We start from the raw sequence: 14789 nt of genomic DNA on the forward strand, positions 1-14789 counted from the left end.
TTCAGGTTATGTCGATATAGGACTCGTTTTACTGTGGATATAGGTACTTGTGTATCTGTTTACTCCAGCATCTTCACAAAGTCTTTTGCTGTTGTTCTGGGATTAATTTGCACTTTTCGCTCCAAAGTACGTTCATCTCTAGGAGACAGAATGCGTCTCCTTTCTGAGCGGTATGACGGCTGTGTGGTCCCATGGTGTTTATACTTGCGTACTATTGTTTGTACAGATGAATGTGGTACCTTCAGGCGTTTGGATATTGCTCCCAAGGATGAACCAGACTTGTGGAGATCTACAATTATTTCTTTTTTATTTAATTTAAAAAATAAATAATTTAGGTCTTGGCTGCTTTCTTCTGATTTCCCCATGATGTCAAGCAAAGAGGCACTGAGTTTGAAGGTAGGCCTTGAAATACATCCACAGGTACACCTCCAATAGGCTAATTGACATCATTTGAGTCAATCAGAAGCTTCTGAAGCCATGACATAATTTTCTGGAATTTTCCAAGCTGTTTAAAGGCACAGTCAACTTAGTGTATGTAAATTTCTGACCCACTGGAATTGTGGTACAGTGAAATATAAGTGAAATAATCTGTCTGTAAACAATTGTTGGAAAAATGACTTGTGTCATGCACAAAGTAGATGTCCTAACTGACTTGCCAAAACTATAGTTTGTTAACAAGAAATTTGTGGTGTGGTCGAAACATGAGTTTTAATGACTCCAACCTAAGTGTATGTAAACTTCAGACTTCAACTGTATAGGCTTATAGGCTCAGGGGTCCACTGTATGATATTAATATAAAAATATGAATTTAAGGAAGATATGCTTAGGCCTAGAGAACTGATTTTAAACCTGTTATAGAAGTTTTGAACAGGCTAATATTGCAAAAATTGTACAACAAATGACAGCGATATGTATTATACAGCATGCCTATTTTAATGCTAATTAAAAAGACAGTTCGATCTTAATTTAACCACTGAACATGTATCAACAAAATGAAAATAAACAATTTCTGCATATATAAAGAACTGGATTAGATTATTAAATAGACCTATGATGATGATGATGATGATGATGATGATGATGATGATGATGATGAAGAAACTGATGATAATTATAATAATAATGGTAATAATAATAATAATGAAACTGATGACGACGATGATGAAAAAATAAATACAAGTTTGAAAATGACATCAAACCTGAATAGCGAGTTTGGACTCAGTCCATTAGGCCAAAGTTTTTCTCATCTTTGCCCATTAACACTTATCCCAAAGGACATTCCCCTTGTAGGCTGCTTTTCACTATACTCTTTCACCTCTATCTTTCATTTTACTGAAAAGGCCTCTGTCTTTACGAACCCATAGTGGCCAATGCTCCTTTTACTCTCTCTCGCTCATCGGAAGGAAGCGCACGTGACGTAAGCAGCCAGAACCAGTTTCAGCTGGACTTAAGCTATACTTTTTATTGTGTTGAAATTGGCAGACAAGAATAACAAGGTCATGCAGTTCTCATCGACTCACACACATTAAATGAACAGAGGACGGGTCCAGTTGGTAAATACATTTTAATTGCACATACCCGAGACTCGTGGCATTTGTATCAGACCCGACCCAGATCAAAGACAAAAGTCCCGGGTTCTGATCTCTGAATTCTGGGTCTGTTGGACCTGTGAAGACCTCTACTACTAACGCACGTGAAAGTGTGTTTGCGAGTTCTTGTCTTAAATGTTTACTTTTGTCTCGGGTCTGTGTCCTGGTCTGGTTCTGGATCTGGGTCACTACATATTTATTATGTAATGGATTCATAGCTCAGTCTATCTCCTTACTTTTGTCTCAGATCAGAGTCTGGATCTGAATCAGGGTTTGGATCTGAATCAGGGTCTGGATCTGAATCAGGGTCTGGATCTGAATCAGGGTGTGGATCAGAATCGGGGTGTGGATCAGGGTCTGGATCAGAATCAGGGTCTGGATCAGAATCAGGGTCTGGATCAGAATCAGGGTCTGGATCAGAATCAGGGTCTGGATCAGGGTCTGGGTCTGGATCAGGGTCTGGATCTGAATCAGGGTCTGGATCTGAATCAGGGTCTGGATCTGAATCAGGGTCTGGATCTGAATCAGGGTCTGGGTCAGAATCAGGGTCTGGGTCAGAATCAGGGTCTGGGTCTGGATCAGGGTCTGGATCTGAATCGGGGTCTGGATCAGGGTCGGGGTCTGGATCAGAATCGGGGTCTGGATCAGAATCAGGGTCTGGGTCAGGGTCTGGATCAGGGTCTGGATCAGGGTCTGGATCAGAATCGGGGTCTGGATCAGGGTCTGGATCAGAATCGGGGTCTGGATCAGGGTCTGGATCTGAATCAGGGTCTGGATCTGAATCAGGGTCTGGATCTGAATCAGGGTCTGGATCTAAATCAGGGTCTGGGTCAGAATCAGGATCTGGATCGGGGTCTGGGTCAGAATCAGGGTCTGGATCTGGATCGGGGTCTGGATCAGAATCGGGGTCTGGATCTTAATCGGGGTCTGGATCAGGGTCTGGATCAGAATCGGGGTCTGGATCAGAATCAGGGTCTGGGTCAGGGTCTGGATCAGGGTCTGGATCAGGGTCTGGATCAGAATCGGGGTCTGGATCAGGGTCTGGATCAGAATCGGGGTCTGGATCAGGGTCTGGATCAGAATCGGGGTCTGGATCAGGGTCTGGATCAGAATCGGGGTCTGGATCAGGGTCTGGATCAGAATCGGGGTCTGGATCAGGGTCTGGATCAGAATCAGGGTCTGGATCAGGGTCTGGGTCAGAATCAGGGTCTGGATCAGAATCGGGGTCTGGATCAGGGTCTGGATCAGAATCCGGGTCTGGATCAGGGTCGGGATCAGGGTCGGGGTCTGGATCAGGGTCTGGATCAGAATCCGGGTCTGGATCAGGGTCGGGGTCTGGATCAGGGTCTGAATCAGGGTCTGAATCAGGATCTGGATTAGGATCAGGATCTGGGTCTGGGTCACTACATATTTATTATGTACTGGGTTCATAGCTCAGTCTGTCTTCTCTATATATTCACTACATATTTATTATGTACTGGGTTCATAGCTCAGTCTGTCTTCTCTATATATTCACTACATATTTATTATGTACTGGGTTCAAAGCTCAGTCTGTCTTCTCTATATATTCACTACATATTTATTATGTACTGGGTTCATAGCTCAGTCTGTCTTCTCTATATATTCATATACGTATATAGATTACAAGTTATTAATGCTTTAGTCCTTTCTTTGGTTGTTAATCCGATTCGCCCTTCTTGATTTCTTGTCTTTTTAAAAATGTATTTTAAATAGTTTTAGATTGTTAGGAGCTAGTAACATAAGAATTTCTCTGCACTGCCATAACACCTGTTAAACTTTTTGATTTGACGAGATCGAGAAAGCGGGTTTGACCCTGGACTGCTTTTTTTGGGAAGACTCCCAAATGACCCTTGAACCCCCTACTTGCTCTCTTTCCCGTAGGGTAGTGCCATAGAACACGCTAGACTGCCGGTAAGTACAGTTTGACTGTTACTGACCGTAACAAGAACACAGAGCATGAGCGTGATGCACGGTCGCCGCGTTTTTTTCAAGAATACATGTATGAACTGACCGTCTGATGTTGCTCTTACTTATTCTGATGGACAGACACTTTGTTTGATTGACAGCTCCTAAAAGTCTTCTAGAGATTCTGATTGGGTGACAGCTCCTAAAAGTCTTCTAGAGATTCTGATTGGGTGACAGCTCCTAAAAGTCTTCTAGAGATTCTGATTGGGTGACAGCTCCTAAAAGTCTTCTAGAGATTCTGATTGGGTGACAGCTCCTAAAAGTCTTCTAGAGATTCTGATTGGGTGACAGCTCCTAAAAGTCTTCTAGAGATTCTGATTGGGTGACAGCTCCTAAAAGTCTTCTAGAGATTCTGATTGAGTGAAGAGTAAAAGAGTTTGCTCTGAGGTTGGACTCCCCTTCAACAGACACCTTTTTTAAACGTTTGGAAGCATAACTTGTGGATGTCGCCTGCGTCCCAAATGGAACCCTATTCCCTTTATAGTGCACTACTCGTGGGAATAGTGTGCCATTTGGGATTTCATCCTCTGTTATTAACACCGGGGCCCAATTCGCGCACAAATAAGTAACTAACTACCCCTTGGCCCTAACCGTATGGATTTGACCCCCTCGGTTCTGACGTGATTAACATCTCCTGAAGAGTGAATAACATTGCTCTGTAGTTGGACCCTTCTTCACTGGTCTCCTTTTTGCTAGCACAACTCCCCCCCCCCCCCCCCAGATGCCTCCGACCCACAACCCTGTGACACTGACTAATCTGAGGCTGCATAATGGATGTGTGTTCTGTGAGTGTTTTGACCAGACAGAGACTCTGGCATGTGGGAAACCTTCTCATGGAGCTGATCCTGGTAACGCTGCGTATTTATTATTTTACCAAGACACGGGAATAAATAAAGTCTAACTCTCCGCCCCGTTCTCCTCTTCCCTCCCCTCCGCCCCGTTCTCCTCTTCCCTCCCCTCCCCTCCGCCCCGTTCTCCTCTTCCCTCCCCTCCGCCCCGTTCTCCTCTTCCCTCCCCTCCGCCCCGTTCTCCTCTTCCCTCCCCTCCCCCCCATTCTCCTCTTCCCTCCTCTCCGCCCCGTTCTCCTCTTCCCTCCTCTCCGCCCCGTTCTCCTCTTCCCTCCTCTCCGCCCCGTTCTCCTCTTCCCTCCTCTCCGCCCCGTTCTCCTCTTCCCTCCTCTCCGCCCCGTTCTCCTCTTCCCTCCCCTCCGCCCCGTTCTCCTCTTCCCTCCCCTCCCCCCCGTTCTCCTCTTCCCTCCCCTCCTCTCCGCCCCGTTCTCCTCTTCCCTCCCCTCCTCCCCGTACTCCTCTTCCCTCCCCTCCTCCCCGTACTCCTCTTCCCTCCCCTCCGCCCCGTTCTCCTCTTCCCTCCCCTCCTCCCCGTACTCCTCTTCCCTCCCCTCCTCCCCGTACTCCTCTTCCCTCCCCTCCCCCCCGTTCTCCTCTTCCCTCCCCTCCTCCCCGTACTCCTCTTCCCTCCCCTCCCCTCCTCCCCGTTCTCCTCTTCCCTCCCCTCCCCTCCTCCCCGTACTCCTCTTCGTTGCTCATATCTAATGTTTTCTGTGCCTCCTTCCTCGAGAGGGCAATGGTTATAGGCACCCTACTTAGTTCAGCCTAGCTGTCATAGGGCACCCTACTTAGTTCAGCCTAGCTGTCATAGGTCACCCTACTTAGTTCAGCCTAGCTGCCATAGGTCACCCTACTTAGTTCAGCCCAGCTGCCATAGGGCACCCTACTTAGTTCAGCCTAGCTGCCATAGGTCACCCTACTTAGTTCAGCCCAGCTGCCATAGGGCACCCTACTTAGTTCAGCCTAGCTGCCATAGGTCACCCTACTTAGTTCAGCCTAGCTGTCATAGGTCACCCTACTTAGTTCAGCCTAGCTGCCATAGGTCACCCTACTTAGTTCAGCCCAGCTGCCATAGGTCACCCTACTTAGTTCAGCCTAGCTGTCATAGGGCACCCTACTTAGTTCAGCCTAGCTGTCATAGGTCACCCTACTTAGTTCAGCCTAGCTGTCATAGGTCACCCTACTTAGTTCAGCCCAGCTGCCATAGGTCACCCTACTTAGTTCAGCCTAGCTGTCATAGGGCACCCTACTTAGTTCAGCCCAGCTGTCATAGGTCACCCTACTTAGTTCAGCCTAGCTGTCATAGGTCACCCTACTTAGTTCAGCCTAGCTGTCATAGGTCACCCTACTTAGTTCAGCCTAGCTGTCATAGGTCACCCTACTTAGTTCAGCCTAGCTGTCATAGGGCACCCTACTTAGTTCAGCCTAGCTGTCATAGGTCACCCTACTTAGTTCAGCCTAGCTGTCATAGGTCACCCTACTTAGTTCAGCCTAGCTGTCATAGGTCACCCTACTTAGTTCAGCCTAGCTCTGTGCAGCCGTTTTGACTGGTCTTGGTCCTCCGCCGTTTAAAAACAATGGCTCTACGGCCCAATGTAATTCTTACATGAAACCTGCTGAAGTCTTAATGGCACAGTTATACAAACGGAGAGGGGGAGAGGGGTGAGAGAGGGAGGAGGGAGAGATATGGTGTGATGGAGAGGGATATTATTTATACTTTGCACTTTCTTCCACTACAAATCTACCATTCCAGTGTTTTTACTTGCTATATTGTATTTACTTTGCCACCATGGCCTTTTTTGCCTTTACCTCCCTTATCTCACATAATTTGCTCACATTGTATATAGACTTATTTTTCTACTGTATTATTGACTGTGTGTTTGTTTTATTCCATGTGTAACTCTGTGTTGTTATATGTGTCGAACTGCTTTGCTTTATCTTGGCCAGGTCGCAATTGTAAATGAGAACTTGTTCTCAACTAGCTTACCTGGTTAAATAAAGGTGAAATAAATAAATAAGCAAATATGGAGAGAGGGAGAGAGAGAGACTCCTACCACGTCTCTCTCTCTTCTTCCCTCCCCCTTCATCCCTCCATCCCTCCATCTTGTTAATGAAAGTGTCCCATCAAAGGGCTCATTAAAAAAACCTCAAACGGCTGTACAAATATACCTCTGTTAGAGAAGTGGATGGGAGGGAGGGAGGGAGGGAGGGAGAGAGATGGTGTGATGGGGAGGGAGAGAGGGATAATATCGTGTGATGAAGGGAGAGGGAGGGGAGGGAGAGAGGGATGGATATGGAGGGAGGGACAGGGATATGGAGGGAGGGAGAGATGGGGAGGGAGAGAGAGATGGGGAGGGAGGGCGAGAGGAAATGGGAGAGAGAAAATGGGAGAGAGAGATGGGGAGGGAGGGAGACTTTTCAGGTCCTCTAATCTGTATCATGTTTTATAAATAACGTTGAATTATATCACCAGAATATAGTGATAAACGTTTCCAGTTTTATAGCTTGTTGTGACCAAAATAGCCTATTCACTGATTTATATTATTCGTTTTTAAAAGGTTTGGGGAACTTTATTAGTTGTCTTTTCCATAATTCCTTTAGCTTGTTGTGACAACACTGATTAACGCTAATTTAGATGATGCTGGTGTGTGTTTAGGTTATTGATTATATTCCCAACACAAAACTCATAAACACACAAGGTTTAACCGTATGATGATAAATACCTACTACCTGTGTTTGTTTCTGTTGTGTAAATGAACAAATATCACACCCATTCTCAACCATAACATAATATCCCGAGTCACCACGGAAACTACCGCTGTTTACTGTACAATCACTACATCTCTCTCTCTCTCTCTCTCTGTGTTCTCTCTGTGTTCTCTCTGTGTTCTCTCTCTCTCTCTCTCTCTCTGTCTCTCTCTGTGTGTTCTCTCTCTCTCTCTCTCTCTCTCTGTGTGTTCTCTCTCTCTCTCTCTCTCTGTGTGTTCTCTCTCTCTCTCTCTGTGTTCTCTCTCTCTCTCTCTCTCTGTTCTCTCTCTCTCTCTCTCTCTGTTCTCTCTCTCTCTGTGTTCTCTCTCTCTCTCTCTCTCTCTGTCTCTCTCTCTCTGTGTCTCTCTCTCTCTCTCTCTCTCTCTCTCTCTCTGTGTGTTCTCTCTCTCTCTCTCTCTCTCTGTGTTCTCTCTCTCTCTGTGTTCTCTCTCTCTCTCTCTTTCTTGTATATATTAATTATTAATGCATTGTCATGCAGTTCCTCTCTCCCTTCATCTGGCTTCTCTCTATTCACCTTGATCATCTTAACTGCACCTGAAGTGGCCCTGATTAGGAGTGTGTGTGTGAGAGACTTTGGGCTGGTGATGGATGATCTCAGGAGATGATTAAAGGAGAGAAACGAGGAGAATGGATGGACAGTTTGTAATGGTGGGCCTTTTCCAGCCAGCCAGAGTTCTAACCTTGTGTTCACCAGTGATTTACATCTGAATACCAAGGATGAAATTCATATCGATATATCTATGTATCTTATTGTCTCTCTCTCTGTGTCTCTCTCTCTGTGTCTCTCTGTCTGTGTCTGTCTGTCTGTCTCTCTCTCTCTCTCTGTCTCTCTGTCTCTCTCTCTGCAGGGTAAAGTAGCCCAGACAGCCTGTATGTCTGCCTGTAAGCATCTCTCTACCTCTCTGCTCCAGCTACTGCTGGAGACAGACGTCAGACAGGTTTCTATGGGAGCTCTGCAGCAGTTCAACACAGACGTCAAGGAGTGTGAGAGTGAGTGTATACACACACACACACACACACACACACACACACACACACACCCTCATCTGCCCATTTTAAAGAAGACAAAACATAGAAGGAACACAATCTAAGGAAGCTCGCTACAGCACGCACCCTCGCTACAGCACGCACCCTCGCTACAGCACGCACACTCGCTACAGCGCGCACCCTCGCTACAGCGCGCACACTCGCTACAGCGCGCACCCTCGCTACAGCGCGCACCCTCGCTACAGCGCGCACCCTCGCTACAGCGCGCACACTCGCTACAGCGCGCACCCTCGCTACAGCGCGCACACTCGCTACAGCACGCACACTCGCTACAGCGCGCACCCTCGCTACAGCGCGCACACTCGCTACAGCGCGCACCCTCGCTACAGCGCGCACACTCGCTACAGCGCGCACCCTCGCTACAGCACGCACACTCGCTACAGCACGCACACTCGCTACAGCGCGCACCCTCGCTACAGCGCGCACCCTCGCTACAGCGCGCACCCTCGCTACAGCGCGCACCCTCGCTACAGCGCGCACCCTCGCCACAGCGCGCACCCTCGCTACAGCACGCACCCTCGCCACAGCGCGCACCCTCGCTACAGCGCGCACCCTCGCCACAGCGCGCACCCTCGCTACAGCACGCACCCTCGCCACAGCACGCACCCTCGCTACAGCACGCACACTCGCCACAGCGCGCACCCTCGCTACAGCACGCACCCTCGCTACAGCGCGCACCCTCGCTACAGCACGCACCCTCGCTACAGCGCGCACCCTCGCTACAGCACGCACCCTCGCTACAGCACGCACCCTCGCTACAGCACGCACCCTCGCTACAGCGCGCACCCTCGCCACAGCGCGCACCCTCGCTACAGCACGCACCCTCGCTACAGCACGCACCCTCGCTACAGCACGCACCCTCGCTACAGCGCGCACCCTCGCTACAGCACGCACCCTCGCTACAGCGCGCACCCTCGCTACAGCACGCACCCTCGCTACAGCGCGCACCCTCGCTACAGCACGCACCCTCGCTACAGCGCGCACCCTCGCTACAGCACGCACCCTCGCTACAGCACGCACCCTCGCTACAGCGCGCACCCTCGCTACAGCGCGCACCCTCGCTACAGCACGCACCCTCGCTACAGCGCGCACCCTCGCTACAGCACGCACCCTCGCTACAGCGCGCACCCTCGCTACAGCGCGCACCCTCGCTACAGCGCGCACCCTCGCTACAGCACGCACCCTCGCTACAGCACGCACCCTCGCTACAGCACGCACACTCGCTACAGCACGCACACTCGCTACAGCACGCACCCTCGCTACAGCACGCACCCTCGCTACAGCACGCACCCTCGCTACAGCACGCACCCTCGCTACAGCACGCACCCTCGCTACAGCGCGCACCCTCGCTACAGCGCGCACCCTCGCTACAGCGCGCACCCTCGCTACAGCGCGCACCCTCGCTACAGCACGCACCCTCGCTACAGCGCGCACCCTCGCTACAGCACGCACCCTCGCTACAGCGCGCACCCTCGCTACAGCGCGCACCCTCGCTACAGCGCGCACCCTCGCTACAGCGCGCACACTCGCTACAGCGCGCACCCTCGCTACAGCGCGCACCCTCGCTACAGCGCGCACCCTCGCTACAGCGCGCACCCTCGCTACAGCACGCACACTCGCTACAGCACGCACCCTCGCTACAGCGCGCACCCTCGCTACAGCGCGCACCCTCGCTACAGCGCGCACCCTCGCTACAGCGCGCACCCTCGCTACAGCACGCACCCTCGCTACAGCGCGCACACTCGCTACAGCACGCACCCTCGCTACAGCGCGCACCCTCGCTACAGCGCGCACCCTCGCTACAGCACGCACACTCGCTACAGCACACTACAGCTAACACACAGAGTACACACACACACCCCACCGGACTGGGTTACAGGGTCGTACCAGAGTGTTGGTTCTTTACGTTGAATCCCTCCATCAGCTGTACTTGGGTACCATATAATAACTAGATGGTCATTTTCCAGGAAGGAGAAATTGACCTTTATTGTGGCAGTAGATAGGATAGCCTGAACATGTGAAAGTTGGTCTGGTGATGCTAACTTGAACCGTTCAAGAGTTACTGTTGGCAGTAGATAGGATAGCCTGAACACGTGAAAGTTGGTCTGGTGATGCTAACTTGAACCGTTCAAGAGTTACTGTTGGCAGTAGATAGGATAGCCTGAACACGTGAAAGTTGGTCTGGTGATGCTAACTTGAACCGTTCAAGAGTTACTGTTGGCAGTAGATAGGATAGCCTGAACACGTGAAAGTTGGTCTGGTGATGCTAACTTGAACCGTTCAAGAGTTACTGTTGGCAGTAGATAGGATAGCCTGAACACGTGAAAGTTGGTCTGGTGATGCTAACTTGAACCGTTCAAGAGTTACTGTTGGTCGCTTATTTTATGCTAATTTAAGCACATTTATATAGTTATAGTTGACAAAAAGTTTTAAAGAATTTGAAGTTAGGATAACCTAAACATGTAAAAGTTGGTTTGGTGTATCTAGCTTGAACGGTTCAAGAGTTAGAGGTTGGGGTAATTTAATGCTCATTTATGTCAGTAGTTGTAGTTGTGGTCAGTAGTTGTGGTCAGTAGTTGTGGTCAGTAGTTGTGGTCAGTAGTTGTGGTCAGTAGTTGTATGGTTGTGGTCAGTAGTTGTGTGGTTGTGGTCAGTAGTTGTGTGGTTGTGGTCAGTAGTTGTGGTCAGTAGTTGTGGTCGGTAGTTGTGGTCAGTAGTTGTATGGTTGTGGTCAGTAGTTGTGTGGTTGTGGTCAGTAGTTGTGGTCAGTAGTTGTGGTCAGTAGTTGTGGTCAGTAGTTGTGTGGTTGTGGTCAGTAGTTGTGTGGTTGTGGTCAGTAGTTGTGTGGTTGTGGTCAGTAGTTGTGGTCAGTAGTTGTGGTCAGTAATTGTGGTCAGTGGTTGTGGTCGGTGGTTGTGGTCGGTAGTTGTGGTCAGTAGTTGTGTGGTTGGTCAGTGGTTGTGGTCAGTGGTTGTGTGGTTGTGGTCAGTGGTTGTGTGGTTGTGGTCGGTAGTTGTGGTCAGTAGTTGTGGTCAGTAGTTGTGTGGTTGTGGTCGGTAGTTGTGGTCAGTAGTTGTGGTCAGTAGTTGTGTGGTTGTGGTCAGTGGTTGTATGGTTGTGGTCGGTAGTTGTGGTCAGTAGTTGTGGTCAGTAGTTGTGTGGTTGTGGTCGGTGGTTGTGGTCGGTGGTTGTGGTCGGTGGTTGTGGTCGGTGGTTGTGGTCGGTGGTTGTGGTCGGTGGTTGTGGTCGGTGGTTGTGGTCGGTAGTTGTGGTCGGTGGTTGTGGTCGGTAGTTGTGTGGTTGTGGTCAGTAGTTGTGGTCAGTAGTTGTGTGGTTGTGGTCGGTAGTTGTGGTCAGTAGTTGTGGCCAGTAGTTGTGTGGTTGTGGTCGGTGGTTGTGGTCGGTAGTTGTGGCCAGTAGTTGTGTGGTTGTGGTCGGTAGTTGTGGTCGGTGGTTGTGGTCGGTGGTTGTGGTCGGTGGTTGTGGTCGGTGGTTGTGGTCGGTAGTTGTGGTCGGTAGTTGTGGCCGGTAGTTGTGGCCAGTAGTTGTGGCCAGTAGTTGTGTGGTTGTGGTCGGTAGTTGTGGTCGGTAGTTGATTAGTTGTGGTCGGTAGTTGATTAGTTGTGGTCAGTAGTTGATTAGTTGTGGTCAGTAGTTGATTAGTTGTGGTCGGTAGTTGTGGTCGGTAGTTGTGTGGTTGTGGTCGGTAGTTGTGGTCGGTAGTTGTGGTCGGTAGTTGTGGTCGGTAGTTGTGGTCGGTAGTTGTGGTCGGTAGTTGTGGTCAGTAGTTGTGGTCAGTAGTTGTGTGGTTGTGGTCGGTGGTTGTGGTCGGTAGTTGTGGTCGGTAGTTGTGGTCGGTAGTTGTGGTCGGTAGTTGTGTGGTTGTGGTCGGTAGTTGTGGTCGGTAGTTGTGGTCGGTAGTTGTGGTCAGTAGTTGTGTAGTTGTGGCCAGTAGTTGTGGCCAGTAGTTGTGGTCAGTAGTTGTGTGGTTGTGGTCGGTAGTTGTGGTCAGTAGTTGTGGTCAGTAGTTGTGGTCAGTAGTTGTGGTCAGTAGTTGTGTGGTTGTGGTCGGTAGTTGTGGTCGGTAGTTGTGTGGTTGTGGTCGGTAGTTGTGGTTGTGGTCGGTAGTTGTGGTCAGTAGTTGTGTGGTTGTGGTCGGTAGTTGTGGTCGGTAGTTGTGGTCAGTAGTTGTGTGGTTGTGGTCGGTAGTTGTGGTCGGTAGTTGTGGTCGGTAGTTGTGGTCGGTAGTTGTGGTCGGTAGTTGTGTGGTTGTGGTCGGTAGTTGTGGTCGGTAGTTGTGGTCAGTAGTTGTCTAAATTACAGTTGTTGCATGTGCAAACTGAAAGAAGGACGGTGAGATGTGATTGGATGAAATATAAACAGAGAGCTTCGGTCTATCAAATCAGAGCAGCAGGATCATTGTTTTGTCCACCCTTTTCTTTAGACAGGCAAGTTAGTCCGTTTTTTTCCCCACAAATCAAATGTTACTTGTCACATGCACCAAATACAACAGGTGTAAGTAGACCTTACAGTGAAACGCTTCCTTACAAGCCCTTAACCAACAATGAAGTTTAAGAAAATACCCCCCCAAAAAAGTAACAGATAAGAATAACAAATAATTAAAGAGCAGCAGTAAATAACAATAGGACACCGGTGTCGAGGTAATTGAGGTAATATGTACATGTAGGTAGAGTTATTAAAGTGACTATGTATAGATAATAACAGAGAGTTGCAATGCAAATAGTCTGGGTAGCCATTTGATTAGATGTTCAGGAGTCTTATGGCTTGAAGCTGTTAAGAAATCTTTTGGACCTAAACTTGGCGCTCCGTTACCGCTTGCCGTGCGGTAGCAGAGAGAACAGTCTATGACTAGGGTGGCTGGATTGTCTTTGACAATCTTTAAGTCCTTCCTCTGACACCGCCTGGTATAGAGGTCCTGGATGGCTGGAAGCTTGGCCCCAGTGATGTACTGGGCCGTACGCACTACCCTCTGTAGTGCCTTGCTGTTCGAGGCCAAGCAGTTGCCATAACCAGGCAGTGATGCAACCCGTCAGGATGCTCTCGATGGTGCAGCTGTAAAACCTTTTGAGGATCTGAGGACCCAGGCCAGATCTTTTCAGTCTCCTGAGGGGGAAATAGGTTTTGTCGTGCCTTCTTCACGACTGTCTTGGTGTGCTTGGACAATGTTAGTTTGTTGGCGATGTGGACGCCGAGGAACTTGAAGTTGAGTTCCTGAGGAGGACAAAGCTATTGAGCAATATAAATTTTCACCATATCAATTCAGGTCGTCCAGATTGGGGAAGCATTAGAAATCTTTACGCTAGCTGTTCGGTCCCACACAGATTGACAAATCATGGGAATTTGACATGCTATTTAGACGTGGTCTGTAGATTGATGAAAGGAGGGGGAAAAAAAAAAAAAACATTTGAAAATAAGGCTGTAATGTTACAAAATGTTGGGGTTTTTTTTAAGTCAAGGGGTCTGTATACTTTCAGAATGAACCGTAAAGTCTTTGGCAAAGTGATCCAAGTAGCTGACTTGTCACTAGTTGTATTTACAAATAATTGAAGTTTGAAGTGTTGTCACAATGAAAAGGTTTTTATAATGTTTAAAAACGTGAATGAAGATGGACGACAAATCCCCCCCCCAAAATAATATTGTTTAAAAAGTATAGATAATATCAATAGTTGTGTACAAGCACACTATGGGGCAGTAGGGTAGCCTAGCGGTTAGAGGCGGGAAGCCTAGCGGTTAGAGGCGGGAAGCCTAGCGGTTAGAGGCGGGAAGCCTAGCGGTTAGAGGCGGGAAGCCTAGCGGTTAGAGGCGGGAAGCCTAGCGGTTAGAGGCGGGAAGCCTAGCGGTTAGAGGCGGGAAGCCTAGCGGTTAGCGCATTGGGCCAGTAACCTGAATGGTTGCAAGATCGAATCCCTTGAACTGACAAGGTAAAATTGTCGTTCTGCCCCTGAACAAGGCAGTTAACCCAATGTTCCTAGGACGTCATTGAAAATAAGATTTTATTGTTAACTGACTTGCCTAGTTAAAGATTAAATAAAAAATCTTAAAAAAATACACAGTGTACAAAACATTAGGTACTTTCCATGCCCGACTGACCAGTTGAATACAGATGAGAACTATGATCCTGTTTTGATGTCCTGTTAAATCCACTTCAATCAGTGTAGATGATGTGGAGGATACAGGTTATAGAAGGATTTGTTAAGCCTTGAGACGTGGATTGTGTATGTGTGCCATTCAGAGGGTGATGGGGCAAGACAAAACATTTAAAGTGCCTTTGAACAGGGGTATGGTAGGTAGTAGGTGCCAGGTGCAACGGTTTGTCAAGAACTGGAACACCGCTGAGTTTTTGTTAACGCTCAACAGTTTCCCATGTCTATCAGGAATGGTCCACCACCCAAAGGACGTCCAGCCAATTTGAAGCATTGGAGTAGAGAGAGCGAGAGAGCGAGAGAGAGAGAGAGAGAATATCTGAGTGTTGTGGTGGGGGGGAGAGAACATTTGACACTGGTACACACACAACAGTGTCGGGCTGTTG

General features: G+C 48.8%; 1 protein-coding gene across 3 annotated transcripts in view; it reads left to right on the top strand.

Annotated features, from left to right (window-relative positions):
- The window catches only part of exoc6b (exocyst complex component 6B), a 171569-nt gene that overhangs the window by 105512 nt on the left and 51268 nt on the right, over window positions 1–14789 (top strand). For 2 of the 3 annotated variants that reach the window (XM_082965346.1, XM_045701642.2), the window contains exons 19-20: window positions 3492–3521; window positions 8041–8182. In XM_082965346.1, the coding sequence (XP_082821472.1) occupies window positions 3492–3521; window positions 8041–8182 (172 nt within the window). The remainder of the gene's footprint in view (window positions 1–3491; window positions 3522–8040; window positions 8183–14789) is intronic. The other variant, XM_045701644.2, reaches the window with a different exon arrangement.

Source organism: Salmo salar, chromosome 18 (genome assembly GCF_965601325.2).
Source record: "Salmo salar chromosome 18, fSalSal1, whole genome shotgun sequence".
Lineage (NCBI taxonomy): Eukaryota > Metazoa > Chordata > Actinopteri > Salmoniformes > Salmonidae > Salmo > Salmo salar.